This window comes from Haematobia irritans, chromosome 3 (genome assembly GCF_050003625.1).
Source record: "Haematobia irritans isolate KBUSLIRL chromosome 3, ASM5000362v1, whole genome shotgun sequence".
In the NCBI taxonomy this organism is placed as follows: Eukaryota; Metazoa; Arthropoda; class Insecta; order Diptera; family Muscidae; genus Haematobia; species Haematobia irritans.
This window is the reverse complement of record NC_134399.1, coordinates 197,837,173-197,865,162: the sequence shown is the minus strand read 5'-3', so window position 1 is coordinate 197,865,162 and position 27,990 is coordinate 197,837,173. Positions and strand designations below refer to the sequence as shown.

Genomic DNA, 27,990 nt, shown 5'->3' with positions numbered 1-27,990 from the left:
TAAAATTTTGACAAAATTTTCTATAGTAATAAAATTTTGATAAAATTTTCTATAGAAATATAATTTTGAAAAAATTTCTTAAAGAAATAAAATTTTGACAAAATTTGATGAGACAAAATGTTCTATGGAGATATAATTTTGTCAAAATTTTCTATAGAAATAAAATTTTGACAAATTTTGATAAAATTATGACATAATTTTCTATAGACAGAAAATGTTTACAACATTTTCTATAGAAAATTTTCTTTAGAATGACTCTATAAATATCGGCCCCATGAAAAAAAAACTCAAAAAGTAAGTGATGTAGGACCACTGTTGCCACCCGTGCCCAAAATAATCAACCAAAATTTGAAGAAAATGTTAACACAAATCTACCAAAATTAATAAGGGAAATCCTACGCACAATGGATCGTATGAAGTAACACAAAAATTTATAAAATTGTATTTCTATAGAAAACTTTGTCAAAATTATATTTCTATAGAAAATTTTGTCAAAATAAATGTTTTCTATATAAAATTTTATCAAAATTGTATTTCTATAGAAAAATTTTTCAACATTTTATTTCTTTAGAAAATTTTGTCAAACTTTTTTTCTATAGAAAAATTTGTCAAACTTTTATTTCTTTCAGCTAAAATCGATAAAACATTTAAAATTCGAAACATTTACAATTCATTGGATATTTATGCAACCAAAAGTTTGCCGCTAATGTAGGGATCATTCAATCATTCGAAGAAAAAAATTTTGATCAAAAAATTTAATTTTTTTAATTTGATAGATTTTTGGTAACATTTTCTTCAAATTTTGGTTGATTATTTTTGGCACGAATGTCAACCGTGCTCCTACTCCACTTAGGTTTTGTGGCTAATTTTCATGTGACCCATATTCATAGCGCCATTCTAAAGAGGTCTTTAATAAATTCCTCCCCCATTCTAATATCAAAATTCAATAGAGTTTTCTACACACGTGCGAATGTGTAATATTATCACCCCATATCACTTATTTTCTGTTACTTCTATGTGTGAATCATATTTTCCTTTGTATTACCCTTTCTGATATATAGCTCAGTGAGTCAAACCCTCCAGAAAGGGAGTGAATGCTCAATATTGGACAAAAAAAATACAAAAAAATACAAAAACAGAAAACAAAAAATCCCTCCCAAGCCATAAATCATAAAATGAAAGAACTCATCTCTGGGTGATTAATGTTTAGTTTCAGTTTTAGCTTCAAATACCAGTTTCATAAATGTGCATCAAGGGATCACAAGTTAAGTTTTTTTGTGATATCAAAATTAAAGTAGACAGCAAAAGAATCACTACCCATCACCTCGAATCACATCGCTTCAAAAATGGACGCTTTAAAAATTGCTTCAAAGAAAAAAACATCAGTTTCATTTTTGATTAAACCCAAATGAAAATACATGTCCGGGCTACATTCCGGCTAATCCAATTAGGACTATAACATCCGGCTAGAATCAAACACTGTCCAAACAGTCAAGAGAGCAAAAACAAACAAACAGAAAAATAATACTCGTACAATTTTTTGTAGGTGATGGTTGTATTTGTTGGTGAAAATTCATTCATAAAATTATTATTGTATGCTTCCGAAAACAGGATATGTCAAATGGATAGCCAACTGTTTGATGGTCCATTTTTTCCGGACAAAAACCAAGAGATTTCATAAACTAAAATAAATGTGTATGGGTGGCAGCTGTGAACGAATTTCAAATAACCTGAGAAGTTTGAATTTTAAATACCCTATATTAGGGATAAAAATAATCTACCAAATTTGAAAAAAAAAATATTAAAAATCTACAAAATTTTAAAATTCGTATTTTTAAATTGTTGACCAAGTTTTTGTGTTAGTATGAAAAAAATGTTTTTTTCTTCCAAAAAAATTTTGTCAAAATTTTATTTCAAGAGAAAAAAATTGTCAAAATTTTATTCCTAGAGACAAAAATTGTCAACATTTTATTTCTATAAAAAATTTTATCAAAATTTTATTTCTATACAAAATTTTGTCAAAATTTTTTGGCTATAGAAAATTTTGTCACATTTTTTTATAGAAAATTTTATCAAAATTTTTTTCTATAGAAAATTTTGTCAAAATATTTTTCTATAGAAAATTTTGTCAACATTTTTTTCTATAGAAAATTTTATCAATTTTGTTTTCTGTAGAAAATTTTGTAAAAATTTGTGTTAGTATGAAAAAAATGTTTTTTTCTTCCAAAAAATTTTGTCAAAATGTTTTTCCATAGAAAATTTTGTCAAAAATTTTTTCAATAGAAAATTTTGTCAAAATTTTTTTCTATAGAAAATTTTGTCAAAATTTTTTCTATAGAAAATTTTGTCACAATTTGTGTTAGTATGAAAAAAATGTTTTTTTTCTTCCAAAAAATTTTGTCAAAATTTATTTTAGGAGAAAAATTTGTCAAAACTTTTTGCCATAGAAAATTTTGTCAAAAAATTTTTCAAAATTTTCTGCTATAGAAAATTTTGTCAAAATTTTTTTTCTATAGAAAATTTTGTCAAAATTTTTTTCTATAGACAATTTTGTCAAAATTTGTGTTAGTACGAAAAAAATGTTTTTTTCTTCCAAAAAATTGTGTCAACATTTTTTTCTATAGAAAATTTTGTCAAAATTTTTTTCTATAGAATATTTTGTCAAAATTTTTTTCTATAGAAAATTTTGTCAAAATTTGTGTTAGTATGAACAAAATGTTTTTTTCTTCCAAAAAATTTTGTCAAAATTTTTTCTATAGAAAATTTTGTCAAAATTTGTGTTAGTATGAAAAAAATGTTTTTTTTTCTTCCAAAAAATTTTGTCAAAATTTATTTTAGGAGAAAAATTTTTCAAAAATTTTTGCTATAGAAAATTTTGTCAACAATTTTTTCAAAATTTTTGCTATAGAAAATTTTGTCAAAATTTTTTTCTATAGAAAATTTTGTCAAAAATTTTTTCTATAGACAATTTTGTCAAAATTTTTTCTATAGAAAATTTTATCAAAATTTGTGTTAGTATGAAAAAAATGATTTTTTTTTCTTCCTAAAAATGTTGTCAAAATTTATTTTAGGAGAAAAATTTTCTGCTATAGAAAATTTTGTCAAAATTTTTTTCTATAGAAAAATCTGTCAAAATTTTTTTTAAAAATGTATTTCTATTGGACATTTTATAAAAATTTAATTTTCAAAAAAAATTTAATTGTCAAATATTTTTCTATAGAACTGTGAAGTACCTCTTAGTTGGAAAGGAATATTTTGCAAAATCTACCAAAACAGAGAATACTACCAATCTATCAAACAATAAAAAATCGGTAGAATTCTACCAAAATTTTGTCAATTTTTTTATAGAAAAATTTGTCAACATTTTTTTCTATAGAAAATTTGTGAAAATTTTTTTTCTATAGAAAATTTTGTCAAAAATTGTGTTAATATGAAAGAACAAAAATTGTCAAAATTTTTTTCTATAGAAAATTTTGTCAAAATTTTTTCTATATAAAATTTTATAAAAATTTATTTTCTATAGAAATTTTTTTCAAAATTTGTGTTAGTATGAAAAAAATGTTTTTTCTTCCAAAAAATTTTGTCAAATTTTTATTTCTAGAGAAAAAAAATTGTCAACATTTTATTTCTATAAAAAAATTTATCAAAATTTTATTTCTATAAAAAATTTTGTCAAAATTTTTTTGCTATAGAAAATTTTGTCAAAATTTTTTTCTATAGAAAATTTTGTCAAAATTTTTTCTATAGAAAATTTTATCAAAATTTGTGTTAGTATGAGAAAAATGTTTTTTTTTTCTTCCAAAAAATTTTGTCAAAATTTATTTTAGGAGAAAGATTTTTCAAAATTTTTTGCTATAGAAAATTTTGCCAAAATTTTCTGCTATAGAAAATTTTGTCAAAATTTTCTGCTATAGAAAATTTTGTCAAAATTTTCTTTCTATAGAAAATTTTGTCAAAATTTTCTTTCTATAGAAAATTTTGTCAAAATTTTGTCAAAAATATATTTCTATAGAAAATTTTGTCAAAAATTTATTTCTATTGGACATTTTATAAAAATTTAATTTTCAAAGAAAATTTTGTCAAATATTTTTCTATAGAACTATGAAGTACCTCTTTGTTGGAAAGGAATATTTTGCAAAATCTACCAAAACAGAGAATACAACAATCTACCAAACAATAAAAAATCGGTAGAATTCTACCCACTATAGCAACCGTGGATGGGACACAAGAAATTTGTTTGAAGACACCTCAAGTGTCCTAGTACCTGGGGACATAACATGCTTGAAAGTGAATATCGTGACATCTGATACGTAGGTGATAATGATTTTATTTCCTGACGGCTTCTTGTAGCAACAGTTAATATCTTATGGAAGTATAGGCCCAACTGTCTCAGTGGTGAAACTGTAGACTCCAATGTGTCATTAGTGTAGGGCCGAAAGTCTTAGACATACGACAGGTCCGGATGTCTCAGTTGTAGAATTGTAGGCTCGAATGTTTTTTCAGTGTCACAATAATAGGACTCTCAGTGTTCGAAATATATATCCGAAGGTCTCAATAAGATAGGGATGATTTTAGGCCTGAAAGGTTAAAGAAGGGAACTCTACACCAGAAGGTCCAAATGTCGCAGCGGTGATTCTGTAGGCTCGAATCTTCCAGCGGTGAGGGAGCCACCGTGGTGCAATGGTTAGCATGCCCGCCTTGCATACACAAGGTCGTGGGTTCGATTCCTGCTACGACCGAACACCAAAAAGTTTTTCAGCGGTGGATTATCCCACCTCAGTTATGCTGGTGACATTTCTGAGGGTTTCAAAGCTTCTCTAAGTGGTTTCACTGCAATGTGGAACGCCGTTCGGACTCGGCTATAAAAAGGAGGTCCCTTGTCATTGAGGTTAACATGGAATCGGGCAGCACTCAGTGATAAGAGAGAAGTTCACCACTGTGGTATCGCAATGGACTGAGTAGAGTAAGTGAGCCTGATACATCGGGCTCCACATAACCTAACCTAACCTCTTCCAGCGGTGAGAGTGTAAGCTTGAAGTAGTGGAATTGGATGCTCCAATGCCTCAGTGTCAGAATGATAAAACTGTAGGGCAGGTCTCAGTGTTGGTATCTCAAAAAGATCTTATAGGTTAGACTGTAGGAGCGAAGGTCTCAGTGGTGAAACTGTAGATCCGAATGTTGCAGAAGCTCTAGACCAGAAGATCTCAGTATTGGAGCAGCAGACACCCAGGTCTCAGATGTGGAACTGTAAGTCAGAATTTTTCAGTTGTGGAATTGGAGGATCGAATGTCTCTGCGTCGCAGTGATAGAACAATAGGCCAGGTCTCCGTGTTGATCTCTCAGGTCTCTCAAAATACCTCATTGCTGGGACTATAGAATCAATGGTCTCAACGCTGGATATGTAGGCCCGAATGTCTCAGTAGTGGAACTGTGAGTTTCAAATGTAGGATCAATGGTGAAGCTGTAGATCCGAATGTCACAAGAACTGTAGACCTGAAGATCTCAGTACTGGAGCTGTCTCACATGTGGAACTGTCGATCCGAAGGTCTCAGTGGTGGAGCTGTAAGGGCTGGAATGTTTTAGTGTTGCAGTGATGGAACTGTAATCTGGGTCGTAGTGTTACACTCCCAGGTTTCTCAGAATATCTCATAGGTAGGACTGTAGAGCCGAAGGCCTCAGAGGCCCAAATGTCTCAGTGGGGAATTGTACGCATAAACTGTAGGATCAAAGGTCTTCAGTGGTGCAAATTTAGAGCAGAAGATCTTAGTGTTGGAGCTCTGATATGGAACTGTATCCCCGCAGGGCTCAGGGCTTACTCTCCCAGGTCTCTAAGAATACCTCATTGGTGGGACTGTAGAGCCGAAGGTCTCAGTGGTGGAATTGTAGGCCCAAATGTTTCAGTGTGGGATCGCACGCATAAACTGTAGGGCCGAAGGTCGTCAGGGGTGCAATTGTAGAACAGAAGATCTCAGTATTGGAGATGCAGATACCAACGTCTCTGATGTGGAACTGTATCCCCGCAGGGCTCAGTGGAGGAACTGTAAGCCAGTATTTTTTAGTGGTGGAATAGGAAGATCGAATACTTAAGTGTCATTGATAAAACTATAGGCCAAGTGTCAGAATATCTCATTGGTAGGACTGTAGAGAAGAAGGTCTCAGCGGTGGAAACGCAGGTCTCAGTGTTAGAATTTCACGATAGATCCGAATGTCGCAGAAACTTTAGGGCAGAATATCTCAGTATTGGAACTGTACACATCAAGATCTCCGATGTAGAACTGCAGACCTGAATGTCTCAGTGGTGGAACTATAAGCCCGAATGTCTCTGTGGTAGCACTGTAGACTAGAATTTCTCAGTGGTAGAGGCTTCAATGTTGTAATGTTGGAACTGTAGACCAGAAGATCTCAGTGTTGGAACTGTACACCCGAAGGTCACAGTGGTGGTATTCGAGTGTCTCAATGGTGGAACTGTAAATCTGAAATCTCAGTGGTGGATACTCGAGTCTGCAGGACCTGAAATGAATGTCTCAGCGGTTAGGTTAGGTTAGGTAAAGGCCCGATGTATCAGGCTCACTTAGACTATTCAGTCCCTTGTGATACCATATTGGTAAACTTCTCTCTTATCACTGAGTGCTGCCCGATTCCATGTTAAGCTCAATGACAAAGGGACCTCCTTTTTATAGCCGAGTCCGAACGGCGTTCCAAATTGCACTGAAACCACTTAGAGAAGCTTTGAAACCGTCAGAAATGTCACCAGCATTACTGAGGTGGGATAATCCAGCGGGAGAACTGTAAACCCGAACGTCTCACTGGAGGAAGTGTAAGCTCAAGTGTCTCAGCGTTACAGTGATAGAACTGTTAAAAAGGATGTACTTGTATCAGTGCTGTTTTCATTGGAGGAACCGTAGACCGGCAGATTTGGATCTGTAGACCCGTATGTTTTAGTGGGAGATCAGTAGGGCCGAATGTGTCAGCGATGGAACTGTAGACTCTAAAGGCTCAGTGGTGGAACTATAGACACAAGGAAGGAAGGAGGTAGAATTGTTGGTCCTAAGATATCTGTGCAATTATATGTTTCACAGGCAGGATCGCATTTCTAGCATGCTGAACTGCAATCAGAACAAATCGCATCAAACTTCAACTTGAGGTCCCGCTTCTGGACATTGTGGTCCTATTTTATAGAGAATCGCAATGGTAAAATTGTAGACCCGAAGGTCCCAGTTCCTGATCTGAACTAGAAGCTGATCAATTCTGGAAATTGTGGGTCTAATTTTATGTTCAGATATTTTAGGATGGATCGCAAATTTTTCCGTTTGACACGATAGACAATTCCACTTTGACAATGAACATAGGGGCGGAGAGAACCAGACCGTGAAAAAACACGTTCTCCTTTCGGTCCAATAATTTGGCATAGGAGAACCCTGGGAAAGTTTTACACTTCCTTAAGTAGTCCAAGTAGATCAAAAATTGTTAATTTCAGAAAACGTTCAAACCAACTTTAAGGCAGCTGGAGCATATACGATATTAAGCGGGTGCAGACCAATCTCTCATGTTCCTTGATATCCTGGCGATCCATGTTTAGTCGGATGACTTTCAGCGACTCAGAATTTCTGTTAATTGTTGATTTAATAAGGTCTTATTTAGTGTTGCCCCAAAAAACTGTGAAAGATATCATCCAAATAATCTTTTGTCTCAGTTATTTATTTGGGGGAGAGTACAAAAAGCATTTTTTGAGGAAAATTTTTTTAACATTATATTAATAACCTCTCAATGGAGACAATGAAAATAAATTAACTTTTTCTCATGCGACAACTAACTGATAAACAATTTGGCTTAAATTGAAATTGAAGCACAAATATTTCGGTAAAGTGCTTTTTGTTTTTATAGATATCATTCAATTCAAATTTTCAAAAAAAAAAAACGGGTGGATATAGGGACGCACAAGTGGACGGATGGACAGAAACGCTTAATAGAAATCTACACAACGGACAAGAACATACTTTTTTGTTGTCGATCTCGCTCTCTATATTTCTTAGCGCTACCAACTGAACCACAAATTTAGTATACCCTCCTATACTATAGTCAAGGGTACAAAAAGGTTTTTGTTTTGTGTGTATGTGTTTTTTTTTTTTTTTTGCGTATGGAAAAACATTTTTCACATTATATTTATAACCACTCAATGGAGACAATAAGTAGAAATATTTAACAAGTTTTTCTCATGGGACAACAAATTGAATATCCTTTGGCATAATTTGATTAAGCGAAAATATCTAATTATACAATTATTTTTCGAGCTTTATGGACAGATATAGATTAAGGAACATGGTTAATATTTTCATAAAGTGGTTTTTCGTTGTTTTTACCATACGTATATGTGTTTTAAGTTATAAAAATTGGATTTATATAAATCGCTATAAAATTTTTGGAAAAGCGAAACACTTGATGAAATTAACAGAGAGTAATGAAAACCAAATTGAAAATATTTAATTTATGATCACATGTGGATTTAAAACATTTCGAATTATACAAGAACGTAAAAAGGTAGGACATATGACACAAAAAATGTATAAGTCCACTCTTTTCTTTTGAATATTGGGTATACGTATGAGTGGCCACAATTAAGACATAGCACTAGTTTCGTTCGGCTTCACGGCTTCCCAGCAAAAACAGCGTCACCAAAACAAAGTGGTGAAAATGTCCTTTTTGGATCCAGAAGTGGTGCAAAATTGGCACAGAAGCGATGAATTTAACATAGGACGGATGTCCACAATTTCATCAGCCGTTGCACTGAATTTGCATCACTTTTTAAGGCCTGGTTCGAATTCAGTGTATTGGATGTGAATTAAAAAATTTTGGGGTTTTTTGCTAATAAATATTTTTTATAATTTTATATGATTTTAATGCATTGTAACGCTTGTCCTCAAATATTTTAAAAAAAATCGCAATTTTTTTAGAATGGATTTAGCATTTTTTCCGACAAAACTTTAATAATTTGTACCATTTTATTAATTCTTACTCTGTTTTTAACATATTTGAAACAAAAAAAGTTAAAATTACACATTAAAAATATGAAAAAAGCGAGTTATAAAAAACTGAGTTAAAATAACTTCCTGCACCCTCAAAAAAAATCGCTTCTTTAACATATGTTCCAAACATATTTTGCAGGAAGCACATATATTATTGGATACTGCCGAAACATTAATATGTTTGTTTTATGTGAACATATTATATGTTTGGAAGCATTTTGAGACCATAAAATATTATATGCTTGGAAGAATTTTTCCCAAAGACGATTGTGCTCATTCCCTAACATACTCGTAATTTTCACTTCCACGAAATATTTTAGTTCTTGGCACCTTTTTCTGTAATACAAATAATGTTGAAGAAATTATTTATTTTATAAATTTTTTAAATTTTACCTTTCGCCTGCACGGAGAATCGAACCGAGGACCATACAGTTTGTAAGCCAACACACTACCCACTGGGCTACGTAGGTGGGTTGAATCCCTGCTCCGACCGAACACTTTTTTTTTAATTTACACATTTATATTTATACTATATTTTTATAATGAAACTTCGAAATGTGGGTTATTAAAGATTTATAGCCAGTAACAGTGCTTAATATAAACGAAATTGACTGATTTTTGGATAAAATATTATTTTTTTATTGCAAAAATAACAATTTTGTAACAAAAAACTGTTTTTGGTACAAAACTTTAAAATTTGGAGGGAATTCAAAAACTCTAACAAAAGAAGAACGTGGAGTCGAGTATAAACATACATAAATAATTTTATAATATAAACATAAATTTATTTAGGCGTGAACAGTTTTTTACTAGCATTTAACACCATCGCTCTAAAATGCCTTTTATGTATCTTTAATAATTCATTTTAAAGAAAATAAACTTTTTAAATTGTTTTAGCTGCAAAACTCGAACTTAATGCCCGCTTTTATATTTGAAGGTGTTCGTCAACTCCTCGTGGACTACTTATTAATAAGGAGGAACTAAACTTTATTTTTATACATTTTACTGTGTAATTTTTCACTATTTCCTCCTTATTTCATTTTACTGTCCCAACTCTAAAAAGAGTATAGTGCCCTTTCGTTATTTTTATGAAGACCCCTGATTTCTTTTAACGAACCAAGAAAAAAATTGTGCCCATAATGCCAAAATGATAAACAAAACACATGTCCACACATACATAAAATGCTGCTCTCAAGGCGAAAACATATGCAGTTTGTTTTTCAAATGTCTATTCTCTTGGTTCCGAATGTCTATTCTCTTTATTCGAATTAAATAATATTTAGACTTAAGCATATCAAATTTTTGGCCTTATCATAAAACAGTTTTCCGAAACAAAATACAAGCGGTTTCACAGAAATTGTTCTCTTTTGATTCTTTTGCTGTGTTATGTTGATATCTTTCGTCAACTCTCCCGGTTTCCATTTCTATTTCTTTCTCTATACTCTCTCTCTCTGTCGCTTTGAATAAAATATCACAACATATGTATGTTTAGTCGAAATTTGTAAATTTATATATGTTTGCATTCACACATATGATTTTTATGAAAGATTCATGCCCCAATCATAATATATTCTAACATATTAACATATATGTCCCAAACATTTAGTGTTGGTTTAGGAACATTACATGTTTGCACTTAATTATATTGTGTTTTAAAATTGTGCCCGAAACACATTTTGTTTATATCGGAACATATGAAAAACATATTTTTCTAACAGTGTGTGTAGTTAAAATAAAGAACATCTTTGGAAGTGCTTTTAAAGTTGAAAATTTGGAACAACTCTTTTGCTGGGGTTCCTATCAAGGTTGCCACTGGAACCAAAAATAATCTACCAAAATTTATAGAAAATTTTACCAAAAAATTTACCAAATTTTATTTTGAAGTTTTTGATCAAATTGTTGTGGTTAGTATAACATAGAAAAAATGTTTTTTTTTCTTTTATTATTTTTTTAGAAGTTTATTTATTATATATTTCCATTTCTCTTACCAGCGAAAATTTTTGGGGTGTATAAACATCCCTTGGATTGCCCATGTGCCGAATTTTAAATGTTATAAGGATTTTATATATTTATATGCACCATAAGGGGAAGTTAGTGCTTCTACAAAAAAGGGAGAACTTACTCACACGGGATTTTATAGTATGATCTAACGCGAAAATTAGAATTTTTGATATTGAATTTATAGACAATTTTGACAAAATTTTATTTCTGCAGAGAATTTTATTTCTATAGAAAATTTTGTCTTAATTTTATTTTTATAGAAAATTGAAGTAACTCCTAGTTGGAGAGGAATATTTTGCAAAATCTACCAAAACTTCAAGAGTTTAGCCAATCTACCAAACAGCAAAATCTACCATTTTTGGTAGAATTCTACTAACTGTGACAAAAGTGGTTCTTATACACAGACAAAATATCACCAAAATATTTCCTGAAAAAAATATTTAATTTAAATTAATAAAACTAACCTTTTAATTAAACTTGGAAGACTAATTCAATTAAAAATATAATTGAAATTTTGTTAATTTTAATTAAAAATGTTATTGAAACAATACATCACAGCTAAAACACTTTGAAATAGTTACGTTTTGAATTAAAAAATTAATTGATTATTGCAATCAACATTAATTAAATTTTTATTGAATCAACAAAAAAATTGTTTCCTAATGAAATCAATAACATTTTTTGTCAAAGATTTTTTGTGTGCCCAATTAAAACTGTGATTGAAAAAAATAATTTTCGTAATTTACGATATTTCAGTTTAAAAACAAAAACATTCCTACGATTTACTTGAAATGTTTAGGGAAGATTTGGCATTGCCTCTCTCAATTATTTTTGGTGCTTTTTATATTTATACGCGGAGGAACCAGCCCAACTTCCATGCTTTTTTTTAATACATATACAAATACAAAATAAGTGGTGCTCCCCATTTTTTTATAGACGGTTGAAAAGGGGACCTTCCCCTAGTTCGACTCGATTTAAAAGTTATATCGAAAATTATTGCGTATCCACTAATACACACCGGAGGAGGATAAGAGGTCATTCCCCTTCTCCCACACCAAACATAAAATTTTTTATCGAATTTGAAACCAATATGCTGAGATTCAATCGACATTTTTATATTGCAAAATTTGGATAGCAAACACTGAAAAAATGTTTTCTCCAAATTTCTGTTGTGTACTAACTCACTTTTTTCCATTTATATTTAATACAATGCCAACATAGAATAATGATTTTTTTCTACCTCACTAATGGATATCCTTGTATTTTTTTCTAACACATTTTTCTAACATTGCCTTGAAATAAACTACTGCTGGATGTGGTGTATCAGCCATAAAGACACGTTTTTTTCCAAAAACTACCATCCCTCTTTTTTTCCGTTTACAATCAGACCAAAAGTTGTTTATAAATCAAATGAATGCCAACGGAAGCTCAATCGTTATCACAATTAATTTCACATAATTGATGTACTTCCTTCCAATCTCGCTGAATGTCGAGCAAGTAAACCTTGTCCTCTTATTTTATCCTTCATTACTATGTGTGCATTGGAATGGAAGGATTTTGTTATTCATGTAGCCAGTGGAAGTCCTTTTTTTCTCTATTTCTCTCTCTCTCTCTCTCTGTCCACACACACATACGCATACAACATACACATTCTCATGAAAAACTTATTCAGCAGTACATTCCATAAATCAATGTTATTGGAATCTCTTTGAAGTACTATCAATGATTTCAGTGCCAACTATTAATGATTGACCTTCCTTACAACAAAAAAGGATGAATAAGCTAGAGATGATCCAGTACTTGGTCGTTTTTTCAATAAGAGTTTGTTTTTCCTAGATATGTGCTCGTTATATGAATTTGTGATGAATTTCAAATGTGTATTCATCTTACAGAAGGACAATATAGCAATGTCATTTTGTAAAATTTCATATAGAAATGAAATTTTGACAAAATTTCCTATTGAAATGAAAATTTGTAAAAATTTTCTATAAAGATAAAATTTGGCAAAAATTTTCTATAGAAATAAAACTTGGCAAAAATGTTCTATAGAGATAAATTTTGGCAAAAACGTTCTATAGAGATAAAATTTTGCAAAAATTTTCTATAGAGATAAAATTTTGCAAAAATTTTCTATAGAGATAAAAGTTTACAAAAATTTTCTATAGAGATAAAATTTTCTATAGAAATAAAATTTTGCAAAAATGTTCTATAGAGATCAAATTGTGCAACAAGTTTCTATAGAAATAAAATTTTGCAAAAGTTGTCTATAGAAATGAAAGTTTTGCAAAAATGTCCTATAAATAAAATGCAAAAATGTCCTATAGAGATAAAATTTTAACAAAATTTTCTATGAACATAAAATTTTAATAAAATCTTGCACAAATTTCCTATAGAAATGAAATTTTTGCACAACTTTTCTAGAGATAACTTTTTGCAAAAATTTTTATAGAGATACAATTTTGCCAAAACTTTCTATAGAGATACAATTTTGCCAAAATTTTTTTATAGAAAAAAAATTTTGCCAAAATTATTTATAGAGATAAAATTTTGCCAAAAATTTTTATAGACATAAAATTTTGCCAAAATTTTTTATAGATATAAAATTTTGCCAAAATTTTCTAAAGAGATAAAATTTTGCCGAAATTTTCTATAGAGATTAAGTTATGCCAAAATTTTCTATAGAGTTTTGCCAAAATTTTCTATAGAGATTAAATTGTGCAAATATTTTATATATAGATAAAATTTAAACAAAATTTTCTATAGAAATAAAATTTTTCCAAATTTTCTATAGAGATTAAATTATGCCAAAATTTTCTATAGAGATAAAATTTTGCAAAAATTTTCTATAGAAATAAAATTTTGCAAATATTTTATATATAAAGATAAAATTTAAAAAAAAATTTCTGTAGAGACAAAATTTTTCCAAAATTTTCTATAAAGATAAAATTTTTCCAAAATTTTCTATAGAGATTAAATTATGCCAAAATTTTCTATAGAGATAAAATTTTCTGTAGAGATTGAAGAGATAAAATGTTGCCAAAATTTTCTATAGAGCTAAAATTTTGCAAAAATTCTCATAGAAATAAAACTTTGCAAATATTTTCTATATAGAAAAAATTTTAACAATATTTTCTATATAGAAAAAATTTTAACAAAATTTTTTATAGAGATAAAATTTTAACAAAATATTCAATTGAAATTACATTTTGCAAAAAATTCCTACAGAAATAAAATTTTTGCTAAAATTTTATGTAGAGATAAAATTTTGCAAAAATCATTATTTATATTATTTTGCAAAAATGTCCTATAGAGATAAAATTTTAGTAAATTTTGCACAAATTTCCTATACAAATGAAATTTTTGCACAAATTTTCTAAAGATAACTTTTTGCAAAAATTTTTATAGAGATAAAATTTTGCCAAAAATTTTTATAGAGATAAAATTTTGCCAAAATTATTTATAGAGATAAAATTTTGCCAACATTTTTTATAGATATAAAATTTTGCCAAAATTTTCTATAGAGATACAATTTTGCCAAAATTTTCTACTGAGATTAAATTATGTCAAAATTTTCTATAGAGATAAAATTTTTCCAAATTTTCTATAGAGATTAAATTATGTCAAAATTTTCTATAGAGATAAAATTTTGCCAAAATTTTTTATAGAGATAAAATTATGCAAATATTTATAATATAGAGATAAAATGTTAACAAAATTTTTATAGAGATAAAATTTTAACAAAGTTTTTCATAGAGATAACATTTTAACAAAATGTTCAATTGAAATTAAATTTTGTACAAATTTCCTATAGAAATAAAATTTTTGCAAAAATTTTATATAGAGATAAAATGTTGCCAAAATTTTTATAGATATAAAATTTTGCCAAAATTTTTATAGAGATAAAATTTTGCCAAACTTCTCTATAGATATAAATTTTTTCCAAATTTTCTATAGAGATTAAATTATGCCAACATTTTCTATAGAGATTAAATTTTGCCAAAATTTTCTATAGAGATTAAATTATGCAAAAAGTTTCTATAGAGATAAAATTTTGCAAAAATTGTCTATAGAGATTAAATTGTGCAAAAAGTTTCTATAGAGATAAAATTTTGCAAAAAGTTTCTATAGAGATAAAATTTTGCAAAAATTTTCTATAGAAATAAAATTTTGCTAATATTTTCTATATAGATAAAATTTTAACAAAATTTTCTATAGAGATAAAATTTGGCACAAATTTCCTATAGAAATAAAATTTTTGTAAAAATTTTATATAGAGATAAAATTTTGTAAAAAATTTATATAGAGATATAATTTTGTAGCAATTTTCTAAAGAGATAAAATTTTAACAATTTTTTTAACGATAAAATTCTGACAACATTTTCTACCGAAAAGAAATTTTTGCAAAAATTTTCTATAGAGATACAATTTTGCAAAAAATTTTCTATAGAGATACAATTTTGCAAAAAATTTTCTATAGAGATAAAATGTTGACATAATTTTCTAAAGGAATAAAAATTTGACAAAAAATGTTTATTGAAATGAAATTTTAACAGAATTTCGTAAAGAAATTAAATTTTGACAAAATTTCATATGGGAGTGAAATTTGAGAAAAATTTCATTGGGAAATGGAATTTTTTAAAAATTTCCTATAGAAATGAAATTTTGACACAATTTCCTATAGAAATGAAATTTTGACAAAATTTTCACCGAAATCAAATTTTGTCAAAATTTTCTACAGAAATGAAATTTTGACAATATTTCCTATAGAAATTAAATTTTGACAAAATTTTCTATAGAAATGACCTTTTGACAAAATTTCCTATAGAAATGAACTTTTGACAAAATTTTCGTTAAAAATGAAATGTAGACAAAATTTTCTACAGAAATGAATTTTTGACAAAATATATCTCTATCGAAAATTTCTTTTTGTCAAAATTGTATCTTCTATCTTTTTTTCCAAAATCTAATCATACACAAAATTTTGTCAAAATTGTATCTCTATAAAAATTGTTTTTATCGAAATTTTATCTCTATAGAAATTTTTTACGAAATTTTATCTCTATAGAAATTTTTTACGAAATGTTATCTCTATAAACATTTCTTGCTCTCTTTATAACAATTTTTTGCAATTTTGCACAAATTTCCTATAGGAATGAAAATTTTGCCAAAATTTTCTATAGATATAAAATTTTGCCAAAATTTTTTATAGAGATAAAATTTTGCCAAAATTTTTTATAGAAATAAAATTTTGCCAAAATTTTTTATAGATATAAAATTTTGCCAAAATTTTTTATAGAGATAAAATTTTGCCAAAATTTTCTATAGAGAAAAAATTTTGCCAAAATTTTCTATAGAAATAAAATTTTAACAAAATTTTCTATAGAGATAAAATTTTAACAAAATTTTCTATAGAGATTAAATTATGCAAAAAGCTTCTATAGAGATAAAATTTTGCAAAAATTTTCTATAGAAATAAAATTTTGCAAATATTTTCTATATAGATAAAATTTTAATAAAATTTTCTATAGAGATAAAATTTTAACAAAATTGTTTATAGAGATAAAATTTTACAAAATTTTCAATTGAAATTCAATTTTGCACAAATTTCCTACAGAAATACCATTTTTGCAAAAATTTTTGAAGTATTCAATATAAAAAATTGTGTCAAAATTGTATCTCTATAGAAATTGTTTTTGTCAAAATTTTATCTCTATAGAATTTTTTTACGAAATTTAATCTCTATAAAAATTGATTGCTCTCTCTATAAAAATTTTTTGCAATTTTTTTCTCTATAGAAAATGTTTCAAACTTTTATCTCTATAGAAAGATTTTGTAAAATTAAATTTCTGTTGAAAATGTTTGCAAAATTTTATCTCTGTGGAAAATTTTTGCAAAATTTTTTCTCCATAGGTTTGACAAATTTTTGAATACTTCACAAAATTCTATATAAAGATAAATTTTCACCAAAATTTCCTACCAAAATGAAATTTTTGCAAACATTTTCTATAGAAATGAAATCGTGAAAAAAATTCCGAAAGAAGCGAAATTTTTAAAAATTTTTTTACCAAATTAAATTTTAAAAAAATTTATAGAGAAATTGAATTTGAACAAAATTTCCCGTAGAAAATAAATTCTGCAAAAATTTCCCATAGAAATAAAATTTTGCAAAAATTTCCCATAGAAATAAAATTTTGCAAAAATTTACTACAGAAAAGAAATTTTGAAATATCTTTCTATAAAATCATTTTTTTTTAATTAATATAGAAATGAAATTTTTACAACATATTCTACTATATTAAATTTTCTTTAGAATTGAAATTTTGCCATATGTATCTTCCGTACGAAATCCTTAATAATCATACACTTTTTGTTAACAATGTTCTTCTGACATTGAAGATAATCCTGACTTAAATTGAAAGCTTCTTAAATTACAATTGGGATGCACAATACCTTAGTAATTGTTTCGTATTTTGCTTTTCGTCCATGATATATTACAATTCAGCAATAATAACAAATTGTTGGAAATTGTACAAAATTGAATGGATTTTTTTTTTTAATAAAAATGAAATTTTGATTAATGTTATTTGTTTTCTATTTCGTTTGTGTTCTCTTCCATTTTCTTTTGTCTCCTATAGAAATGAAAAATTCTACACATGCTGCGATGAACCATACTTGGATATCACGTTTAATATCACAATGCGCCGTAAAACTTTATTCTATACAGTTAATCTCATTATACCGTGTATGGGAATCAGTTTTTTAACGATTTTAGTATTTTATCTGCCATCAGATAGTGGTGAAAAAGTAAGTATGTTACTCATACAATATCCTTGGGAGAAAAATATACACACCTGCACACAATCACACAATGTATAATGGTGTCCTTAGGAGACATGTATCAGCTGGCGTTTGATATAGTATGAAGGAGTGAGTATCATAGTATGTGTGTGTGTGTGTGAGATCCTATTACTATTTCATAAATATTTATGTTGGAACATTTGTTACCCATGTTGTAAAAATGGCAATGGGTGATGGTGATGCTGGTGGTGACATTATTACAGACTGAGTCTAGGGGGACGCCAAACATTGGTCTAGGTCCCATTTTGAAAAGGATACCCAAGTTTGGCATTATATATTCTCTTGAACTTATATTGTGTGCGGGTGTGTTTGTGTGTATTTTGTTTCCTAGTCTCACTGATAATATTTTCTTATTTTACTCTCTTCCTTTTGTTTATTTTTCCGATTTTCTATTTCTTCCCCTTTTGTATTCCAATCATTGTAGGTCTCATTAAGCATATCCATTTTACTGTCGTTGACTGTGTTCTTCTTGCTGCTGGCAGAAATTATTCCGCCAACATCGTTAGTTGTGCCGCTTTTAGGGAAATTTGTACTTTTTACAATGATACTCGACACATTCAGGTAAGTCTAAAACCAAACTCATTCGCATAGATAAATGCATACATACATTTGCATTTATAAGTATGACTATGATGACACATTCATATGTAGGTATCTGTAAACCTTTTCTGAAGGATATCATTTTACTTATCTGCTCAGCACAATTGCATATGACATAATTTGTAAATAGCACAAAATGAAAGATTTTTCTCAAGATAGAAATTAAATAGAAATTTAAGAACATACACTGAAAAAAATATTGACTTAATGTAAAAAAATTATGCAACACAATATTAAGAAATTAAAGATATTTTAATTATAACAAGTATATACGGCCGTAAGTTCGGCCAGGCCGAATCTTATGTACCCTCCACCATGGATTGCGTAGAAACTCCTACGAAAGGCTGTCATCCATAATCGAATTAATTCGGTTGTGGTATCTTAAAACTTCTTAACATTGTTTTCTACATTGTTAGTTCATAGTCCATACGTGGTATATATTAGACAAAAAGGTATGTATAGGTAAGTCTACAAATAATTACGAATCGATATGGACTTTTGCACGTTACGTAGAGAGCCAGAATTGAAATATTGGGGTCGCTTATATGTGGGCTATATATAATTATGAACTTGATATGGGCAAATTTTTGTGTGATTGGGGATCGATTTATCTGAGGGCTATATATAACTATAGACCGATATGGAACTAGTTAGGCATGGTTGTTAACGGCCATATACTAGCACAATGTACCAAATATCAACTGAATCGGATGAAATTTGCTCCTCCAAGTGGCTCCAAAACCAAATCTCGGTATCGGTTTATATGGGGTCTACATGTGATTATGGACTGATATGGACCACTTTTGGCATTGTTGTTAATTATCATATACTACCACCACGTACCAAATTTTAAGCAGATCGGATGAATTTTGCTTCTCCGAAAGGCACCCGGGGTCAAATCTGGGGATCGGTTTATATGGGGGCTATATATAATTATGGGCTGATATGAACCAATTCCTGAATGGTTGTTGGATACCATATACTAACATCACGTACCAAATTTCAACCGAATCGGATAAAATTTGCTCTTCCAAGGAGCTCCGGAGGTCAAATCTGGTGATCGGTTTATATGGTTATACGTAATTATGGACCAATTTCGACCAATTTTTGCGTGGGTGTTTGATGCCATATATTAACACCATGTACCAAATTTCAACTGAATCAGATGCATTTTGTTCTTCCAAGAGGCTCCGGACGTCAAATCTGGTGATCGGTTTATATGAGGGCTATATATAATTATGGACCGATGTGGACCAATTTTTGCATGGTCATTAGAGACCATACACTAACACCATGTACCAAATTTCGGAATTAATTTGCTTCTCCTAGAGACTCCGCAAGCCAAATCGGGGGTTCGGTTTATATGGGGGCTATATATAATTATGGACCGATGTGGACCAATTTTTGCATAGTTGTTAGAGACCATATACTTACACCATGTACCAAATTTCCGCCCGATCGGATAAAATTTGCTTCTCTTAGAGGCTCCGCAAGCCAAATCGGGGGATCGGTTTATATGGGGGGCTATATATAATTTTGGGCCGATGTGGACCAATTTTTGCATGGTTGTTAGAGACCATATACTAACACCATGTACCAAATTTCAGGCGGATCAGATGAAATTTGCTTCTCTTAGAGGCTCCGCAAGCCAAATCGGGGGATCGGTTTATATGGGGGCTATATATAATTATGAACCGATGTGGACCACTTTTTGCACGGTTGTTAGAGACCATATACTTACACCATGTACGAGTTGGCTGTAAGAGGCTAGAAGTTATTTCTGGTAGTGGTAGCGTTTATAATGCTGATATGAACAAATGATATGAAATATGTGTTTTTATTATAGGCTACATAACTTGTTTTTTTTAGTCATAGTAAGGATCGGATTACTTTGAACGGCTAGGATTTGAAATAATGATATTTGTTACTTGGTTAATAATGATGAATCGACAAAATTATATAATTTTAAGACATAGTAGATTTAAGTTATTGTATATACTAAAATTAAGGGTTAGGAGTTTTTCACGAACATGGATGAACCGAATGAATAGCGAGTATGGCTAGTAATCTTGGCAATGTTATTAGTGTAAACGCAATTAGCAATATCGGTCTGAGCTCTGCCAATTTGAACGTAATTCATTTTAACGCTCAAAGTATCGTACCTAATAGTAATTCTTCCAAAATGGATGAAGTTCGCGAGATTTTCAGTAATGGTATTTTTGATATTATTGGAGTTTCGGAAACGTGGTTAAAGGAATATGTAATGGATAATGCGGTTGCTATTACGGGTTATCGCTTGTATCGTATGGATCGATCTGTTGGCCGGGGTGGTGGTGTCGCCATATATGTGAAATCAGATTTGAGGGCGAAGATTGTTTACCGTTTGGAAGATTTTTGTGTCGCAGAGGGCTTATTCGTTGAGATTGAGTCTGTTTGTGGCACCAAGGTGTTAGTGGGCGTTATCTACCTACCTTATGGAAATATATCTAGATGCGAGGCCGTCGTTGGGGATTTAACTTCACGCTTTGAAAAAACCATAATTATGGGAGACTTTAATGTAGATCTGTTTACTAGAAGCGTCGAAGTTAGGTCGTTTGCTGGTAGGTATGATCTTTGCATAACCCACAACGCCCTTCCAACTCATTTTTGTCATCACTCAAGTAGTTCGTCGCTGATTGACTACTTTATCGTAAGCGACATGGGTCTTGTCCGGAATAAGGGGCAATTTCTGTTCCCTGTTCTCAACTCCTGTCACGCTGCCATATATATCTCTTATAATATATCAAAAACAGTTAGCCCATCTGGTACGATGATTTATGACTACGCTAGCCTTGATCTCTCGCAGTGTTACGTGGATCTTGAGGAATTAAGTATTAATGACATTTACGGAACCAATGATCCTAATGTACAGATTGCTATTTTTAATAGTGTTATCCTTGGAATGCTAGATAGACGCGTGCCGACTAGGTTTTTGCGCGAAAGGGATGAGAGTAATTGGATGCGTGCCCGGCCCATATTGGTGGCTACAGAGATGAGGGATTACGCTTATAGAGCCTATGTTGAGGACAGGAATGACGACAACTGGAAGACATTTTGCAGGTATAGGAACCGTTTAAAATCGGTGATTAGGAAAAGGAAAAGAATGCATTTCAGGCAATTTTTTTCGACATCATCGACAAAGGATATGTGGAGAGAGTTGAAAAATCTTGGATATCTTGATGACGGCTCTGTGGATTTTGACATTGATGTTAATGCCTGCAACAATTTTTTCACGGTTCCACCTTTGGCTAATCCTCCGCTTATTGTGGTCGATGGGGGTAATTCAGAAGAAGGGTTTTCTATGAGAAATGTTGATGTGGAAGAGGTATGGTCTGCTATTAACAGGATTAAATCTAATGCTATTGGAAGCGATAGAATACCATTAAAATTTATCAAGATAATTTTTCCATTAGTGTCGCACCACTTTATTCACATAATGAACACTATAATTATGACTTCGATGTTTCCTAAACAGTGGACGTGTGCTAGGGTTGTACCCATACCTAAGGTTCGTCATCCCCAGAGCTATACCGACTTTCGACCTATTAGTATTCTGCCATGTCTGTCAAAGGTCTTTGAAATTCTTATAAATGACCAAGTCTCTGAGCACTTGTCAGATAATAATTACCTCTCTCCTTGCCAATCTGGTTTTAGAAAAGGCCACAGTACCACAACCCTCATGGCCGAGCTTGTTGATGATATCAGGGGAAATATTGATCATCGACGATTTACGGTTTTATTGAGTTTGGACTTTAGTAGAGCATTCGATTCAATTAGCCATGAAGTACTAATTAACAAACTATATGCAGTGTATGGATTGTCTTCTGGGTTTTGCAATCTTATCAGGACATTCATGTGTAGCAGAACTCAGTATGTGCAGTGGAAGGGTGTCACTTCTGATGTCCGCAGCGTATACCGTGGTGTTCCACAGGGATCTATATTGGGCCCAATTTTGTTTTCCATCTACATGAATGATATTTTTGATGTGATAAATTTTGCTAAACCTTATTTGTACGCAGATGATTTGCAGTTGTTAGTAGTCGGAATTGAGGACGTAAACTTTCAGCAAGCTGTTAATGCCGAGCTTGAAAGGATTTCTGTGTGGTGTTTGGATAATTTCATAGATGTGAATGCCGGCAAGTCGAAGTCTATGATATTTAAATCTTACGGTAACACGTCGTTACGTTTTAATATTGGCGGTAATATTCTTCATAACGTAAGTGAAATGAGAGTATTGGGTTTTTGCCTGGATAATCACTTGAAATTCGATAAGCATGTGAACAAAGTTATATCAAATGTCACTACCATTCTGCGAAGGGTATATAACACATCGTCCGCTATACCATTTGGTGTAAGGAAGAAGATTGGGATTAGTTTGATTCTGCCGCATATTACGTATGGACTTGAGGTATTCTCAGGATCCACTTTAGGTAGCCTTCATCATTTGAAAATGTGTTTTAATCGTATTGTTCGCTACATATATCACTTGGGTTATTATGATCATGTCACATCTCGCTCAATTGAACTCCTAGGTTGTACATTCGATAACTTCATGAAGCTTAGAACCATGATGTTGTTTTACAAAGTACTTAAATTTAGGACACCACCAAATCTGGCAGAAAGATTCCAGTTTGGAGGTTCGAGTAGAATGCATGCGTTGGTAATGCCCCGTTTTCAGACTTTGGTGATGCAGCGATCGTTCCTAATTCGAGTCACACGCCTATGGAATACCTTAATACCTTACGAAAATAGAAATTTTAATTTGCCATGTTTTAAGTTTAAGGAACTGGTTTTATCTCGGTTATGAACATCTACCATAGCTAACACTTAAATTTTTCGAACTGTGTTTACGCTACAAACATCTCTTTTTCCTTCCATTCATCCATGTTCGTGTTAGGTTCTTGAATCTTGAATAGTATATTAATAACACATTCAAAAATTATATATAGTATTGATGTTGATGAGCTTAAATTATATTTTATAATTAAGTGTCAAACCAATGTAAAACTTTTGTAATCAATTTTGGCCTTATTTGAGCTTCTGATTATGATTATAAATAAAGTGAAATGAAAATGAAATTTCTGCCGGATCAGATGAAATTTGCTTCTCTTAGAGGATCGCCTAGCCAAATTTGGGGGTCCTTTTATAAGTGGACCGATATGGCCCATTTACAATACCATCCGCCCTACATCAATAACAACTACTTGTGCCAAGTTTCAAGTCGATAGCTTGTTTCATTCGGAAGTTAGCGTGATTTCAACAGACGGACGGACGGACGGACATGCTCAGATCGACTCAGAATTTCACCACGACCCAGAATATATATACTTTATGGGGTCCTAGAGCAATATTTCGATGTGTTACAAACGGAATGACAAAGTTAATATACCCCCCATTCCAAATATGCTGGAGGGTATAAAAATGTTGGACACGAATCTTTGAAATTGGCGTTTTTTTTTAAGTCGAATATCTTTGAAGTTTCCTTTAACTTTTGATACCCTGCGCCACACCGTGGAACAGGGTATTATAAGTTAGTGCATATGTTTGCAACACCCAGAAGTAGACGAGATAAACACATGGTGTCTTTGGCAAAAATGCTCAGGGTGGGCTCCTGAGTCGATATAACCATGTCCGTCTGTCCGTGAACACATTTTTGTAATCAAATTGAATTTGAAGTCGAAAGGACTAAAACTGCGACCTAGGCAGTTTTAGTCCAATCGACTTAAAATTTGGCACAAGTATGTGTTTTGGCTTAAAATAGAACCCTATTGATTTTGGAAGAAATCGGTTCAGATTTAGATATAGCTCTCATACATATATTTCGCCCGATATGGACTTATAGGCCCCAGAAGCCAGAGTTTTACCCTAATTTGCTTAAAATTTTGCACAAGAAGAACAATTAGTACTATAGTCAAGTGTGCCAAATTTTATTGAAATCGGTTCAGATCGGTTCTCGGGAGCCACCGTGGTGCAATGGTTAGCATGACCGCCTTGCATACACAAGGTCGTGGGTTCGATTCCTGCTTCGACCGAACACCAAAAAGGTTTTCAGCGGTGGATTATCCCACCTCAGTAATGCTGGTGACATTTCTGAGGGTTTCAAAACTTCTCTAAGTGGTTTCACTGCAATGTGGAACGCCGTTCGGACTCGGCTATAAAAAGGAGGTCCCTTGTCATTGAGCTTAACACGGAATCGGGCAGCACTCAGTGATAAGAGAAGTTCACCAATGTGGTATTACAATGGACTGAATAGTCTAAGTGAGCCTGATACATCGGGCTGCCACCTTATCTAACCTAACCTAGATATAGCTCACATATATATCTTTCGCCCGATATGGACTAATACGGTCCCAGAAGCCAGAGTTTTACCCCAATTTGGTTAAAATTTTTCACTAAGAGTACAATTAGTAGTGTAGTCAAGTGTAGCAAATTTTATTGAAATCGGTTCAGATTTAGATATAGCTACCATATATAGCTTTCGCCCGATTTACACTCAAATGACCACAGAGGCCAATTTATTGGTCCGATTTAGTTGAAATTTAGCACAGGGAGTAGAATTAGCATTGTAGCTATGTGTGCCAAATTTGGTTGAAATCGGTTCAGATTTAGATATAGCTATCATATATAGCTCTCGCCCGATTTACACTCATATGACCACAGAGGCCAATGTTTTGCTCCGATTTAGTTGAAATTTTGCACAGGGAGTAGAATTAGCATTGTAGCTATGCGTGCCAAATTTGGTTGAAATCGGTTCAGACTTAGATATAGCTCCCATTTATAGTTTTCGGCCGATTTACACTCAATTGACCACAGAGGCCAATGTTTTGCTCCGATTTAGTTGAAATTTTGCACAGGGAGTAGAATTAGCATTGTAGCATGTAGCTATGGTTGAAATTGGTTCAGATTTAGATATAGCTCCCATATATATGTTTTCCTGATTTCGACAAAATTGTCCAAAATACCTACATTTTCCTTGTGAAATCGCCACTGCTTAGTCGAAAAGTTGAAAATTTGACTCTAATTTTCCTAAACTTCTAATACATATACATCGAGCGATAAATCATAACTAAACTTTTGCGAAGTTTCCTTAAAATTGCTTCAGATTTACATTTTTCCCATATATTTTTATACTAACATTGTGTTTCACCCTAGTGCATTAGCCGACTTAAATTTTGAGTCTATAGATTTTGTAGAAGTCTATCAAATTCTGCCCAGATCGAGTGATATTTAAATCTATGTATTTGGGACAAACCTTTATATATAGCCCCCAACACATTTGACGGATGTGGTATGGTATCGAAAATTTAGATCTACAAAGTGGTGCATGACAAAATTTTTATAGAAGTAAAATTTTGACAAAATTTTTTATAGAAATAAAATGTTGACAAAATTTTTTATAGAAATACAATTTTGACAAAATTTTTTATAGAAATACAATTTTGACAAAATTTTTAAAACGAATAAATTTTTGAAGACATTTTTTATAAAAGTACAATTTAAAAAAACAAACTATAGAAATATAATTTTGACAACATTTGCTGCTATAGAAATAAAATTTTGACAACATTTTTTATAGAAGTAACATTTTGACAAAATTTTCTATAGAAATCAAATCTTGACAAAATTGTCTATAGAAATAAAATGTTGACAAAATTTTCTATAGAAATCTAATTTTGATAACATTTTCTATAGAAGTAAAATTTTGACAAAATTTTGTAAATGAAAACATTTTGAGAAAATTTTCTATAGAAATAAAATTTTGACAAAATTTTCTATAGAAATAAAAATTTGGAGAAAATTTTCTACAGAAATAAAATTTTGACAAAATTTTCTATAAAAATAATATTTTCTATAGAAATAAAATTTAGATAAGATTTGCTATAGAAATAAATTTTTAAAAAATTTTCTATAAAAATAAAATTGTGAGAAAATAATTTTTGTTTGGATTTTCTCCAATTTTTAGTAGATTATTTTCAGATCGAATAGTATAACTCTCTGAAAAATAAAAAACTCCGCAATTTTTTATTGCAAAACACACATCGATTGCAACAATTGACCAGCTAACAGACTTTCTGAAGTACTTACCTATTAAAGAATTCGATATTGTAAGATTGTTTCTATTTTTCCATAGAGTAAAATTTTCATACACTGGAAATAATATTTACGTGATATTAAAGATTACGTGACCTCAACTTTAGGATGAGCAATTTACACACTATTAAGGACAAATTTCTTTAAAATAATGAAGTTTTAATTAAAAGAAATTTTATAATCTTGCTTCAAACATTTTTTTCATTAAATTTAGGACACACATTTTGAAAATTTTCGTCCATTCATTAAAGTGGCATGTCTTTAAATTAAGGCAAATTTTTCTTAAAGTAAAGAAACACATTTTTGATTTAAAGAAATCGCCCTTAAATTAACTGAAATATTGAATCTTTCGATGTAAGATAAAAACACTTCAAATATAGGCTAATATTTTAGTTCATTCGTACTAAGAAGTATGCAATCCTTTCAAAACTTAAGGAAACACACTTGTTAGAATATAGGAAATTTTCCTAAATTTCTATTGTCTACCTGTAATCGATACCTGTCATCGTAATCGATGTGTTTGCGCGTGGGTGTAATCGATATACTTGCGCGTCGGTTGTTTTTTTAGTTAGAATCGCGTTGTTTCGGAGAGATTGTTAAAAAATAATATGGTAAAATAATATAATAAATAACAAATAAAATATATAAAATATTTGTTATTTTAAATTAGTGAGAAAAATTTTCGTTTTTTTAAATAAATCTATCAATGTTCGTGATAGTGTATAAAGAAAGAAAACACCAGCAGAATAGCAACCCTTTCATTTGTCTTCATTTTGGAATCTTCAATTATCAGGTAATATTCAGTGACGCTAACCTTTTGCAACAAAAATGTTTTATGATTTTTTATATTTGTTGGTATTGAAATTGTAAAAGGAGGACAAAATCGTTAGGCAGCAACTTATTAAAAGTGAAAAGTACAAGAAGAAGAAAAAGTGCGTTTTACAGTTGATAATATCACACGGAAATTGGAAATAGTGGAATAATAAACTAATATTTCAAAGAGATTCGATGCTGTTGATTCTTAATAAATATATTCAATATATTAATAAAACATGTATTTTATTGAAGATAAAATTGCTTATAGAAATAAATAAAATTGTATTTAAAAACGAAGGTAAGCAGTTCTAATTATGAAGTAAAAGTTTTACCACAAATGTGTAAGATTTGTCGAAATGAATGAAAAAATTTCAATAAAATCATTCCATATATGAATTCAAATTAGTTAAATTTTTTCATTCTGTAGTATAGTGGTATATAAATATAGGAAAATGTTAACTAATATATGGAATGCATTATTCCTAATTTCTACGAAAATCACATCGTTCAAACAAATAAAAATACGAAGTTCAACTTTCTTCACAATGAGTTCATTTTAACT

At 30.5% G+C, this 27,990-nt stretch overlaps 1 protein-coding gene across 1 annotated transcript in view; it reads left to right on the top strand.

The window, feature by feature from the left end:
* nAChRalpha3 (nicotinic Acetylcholine Receptor alpha3) overlaps nt 1–18,447 on the top strand; it is a 72,716-nt gene extending 54,269 nt beyond the window's left edge. The window contains exons 5-6 of the mRNA XM_075301989.1: nt 17,660–17,828; nt 18,307–18,447. Coding sequence (XP_075158104.1) covers nt 17,660–17,828; nt 18,307–18,447 — 310 coding nt within the window. The remainder of the gene's footprint in view (nt 1–17,659; nt 17,829–18,306) is intronic.
* Nucleotides 18,448–27,990: the final 9,543 nt, after the last annotated feature.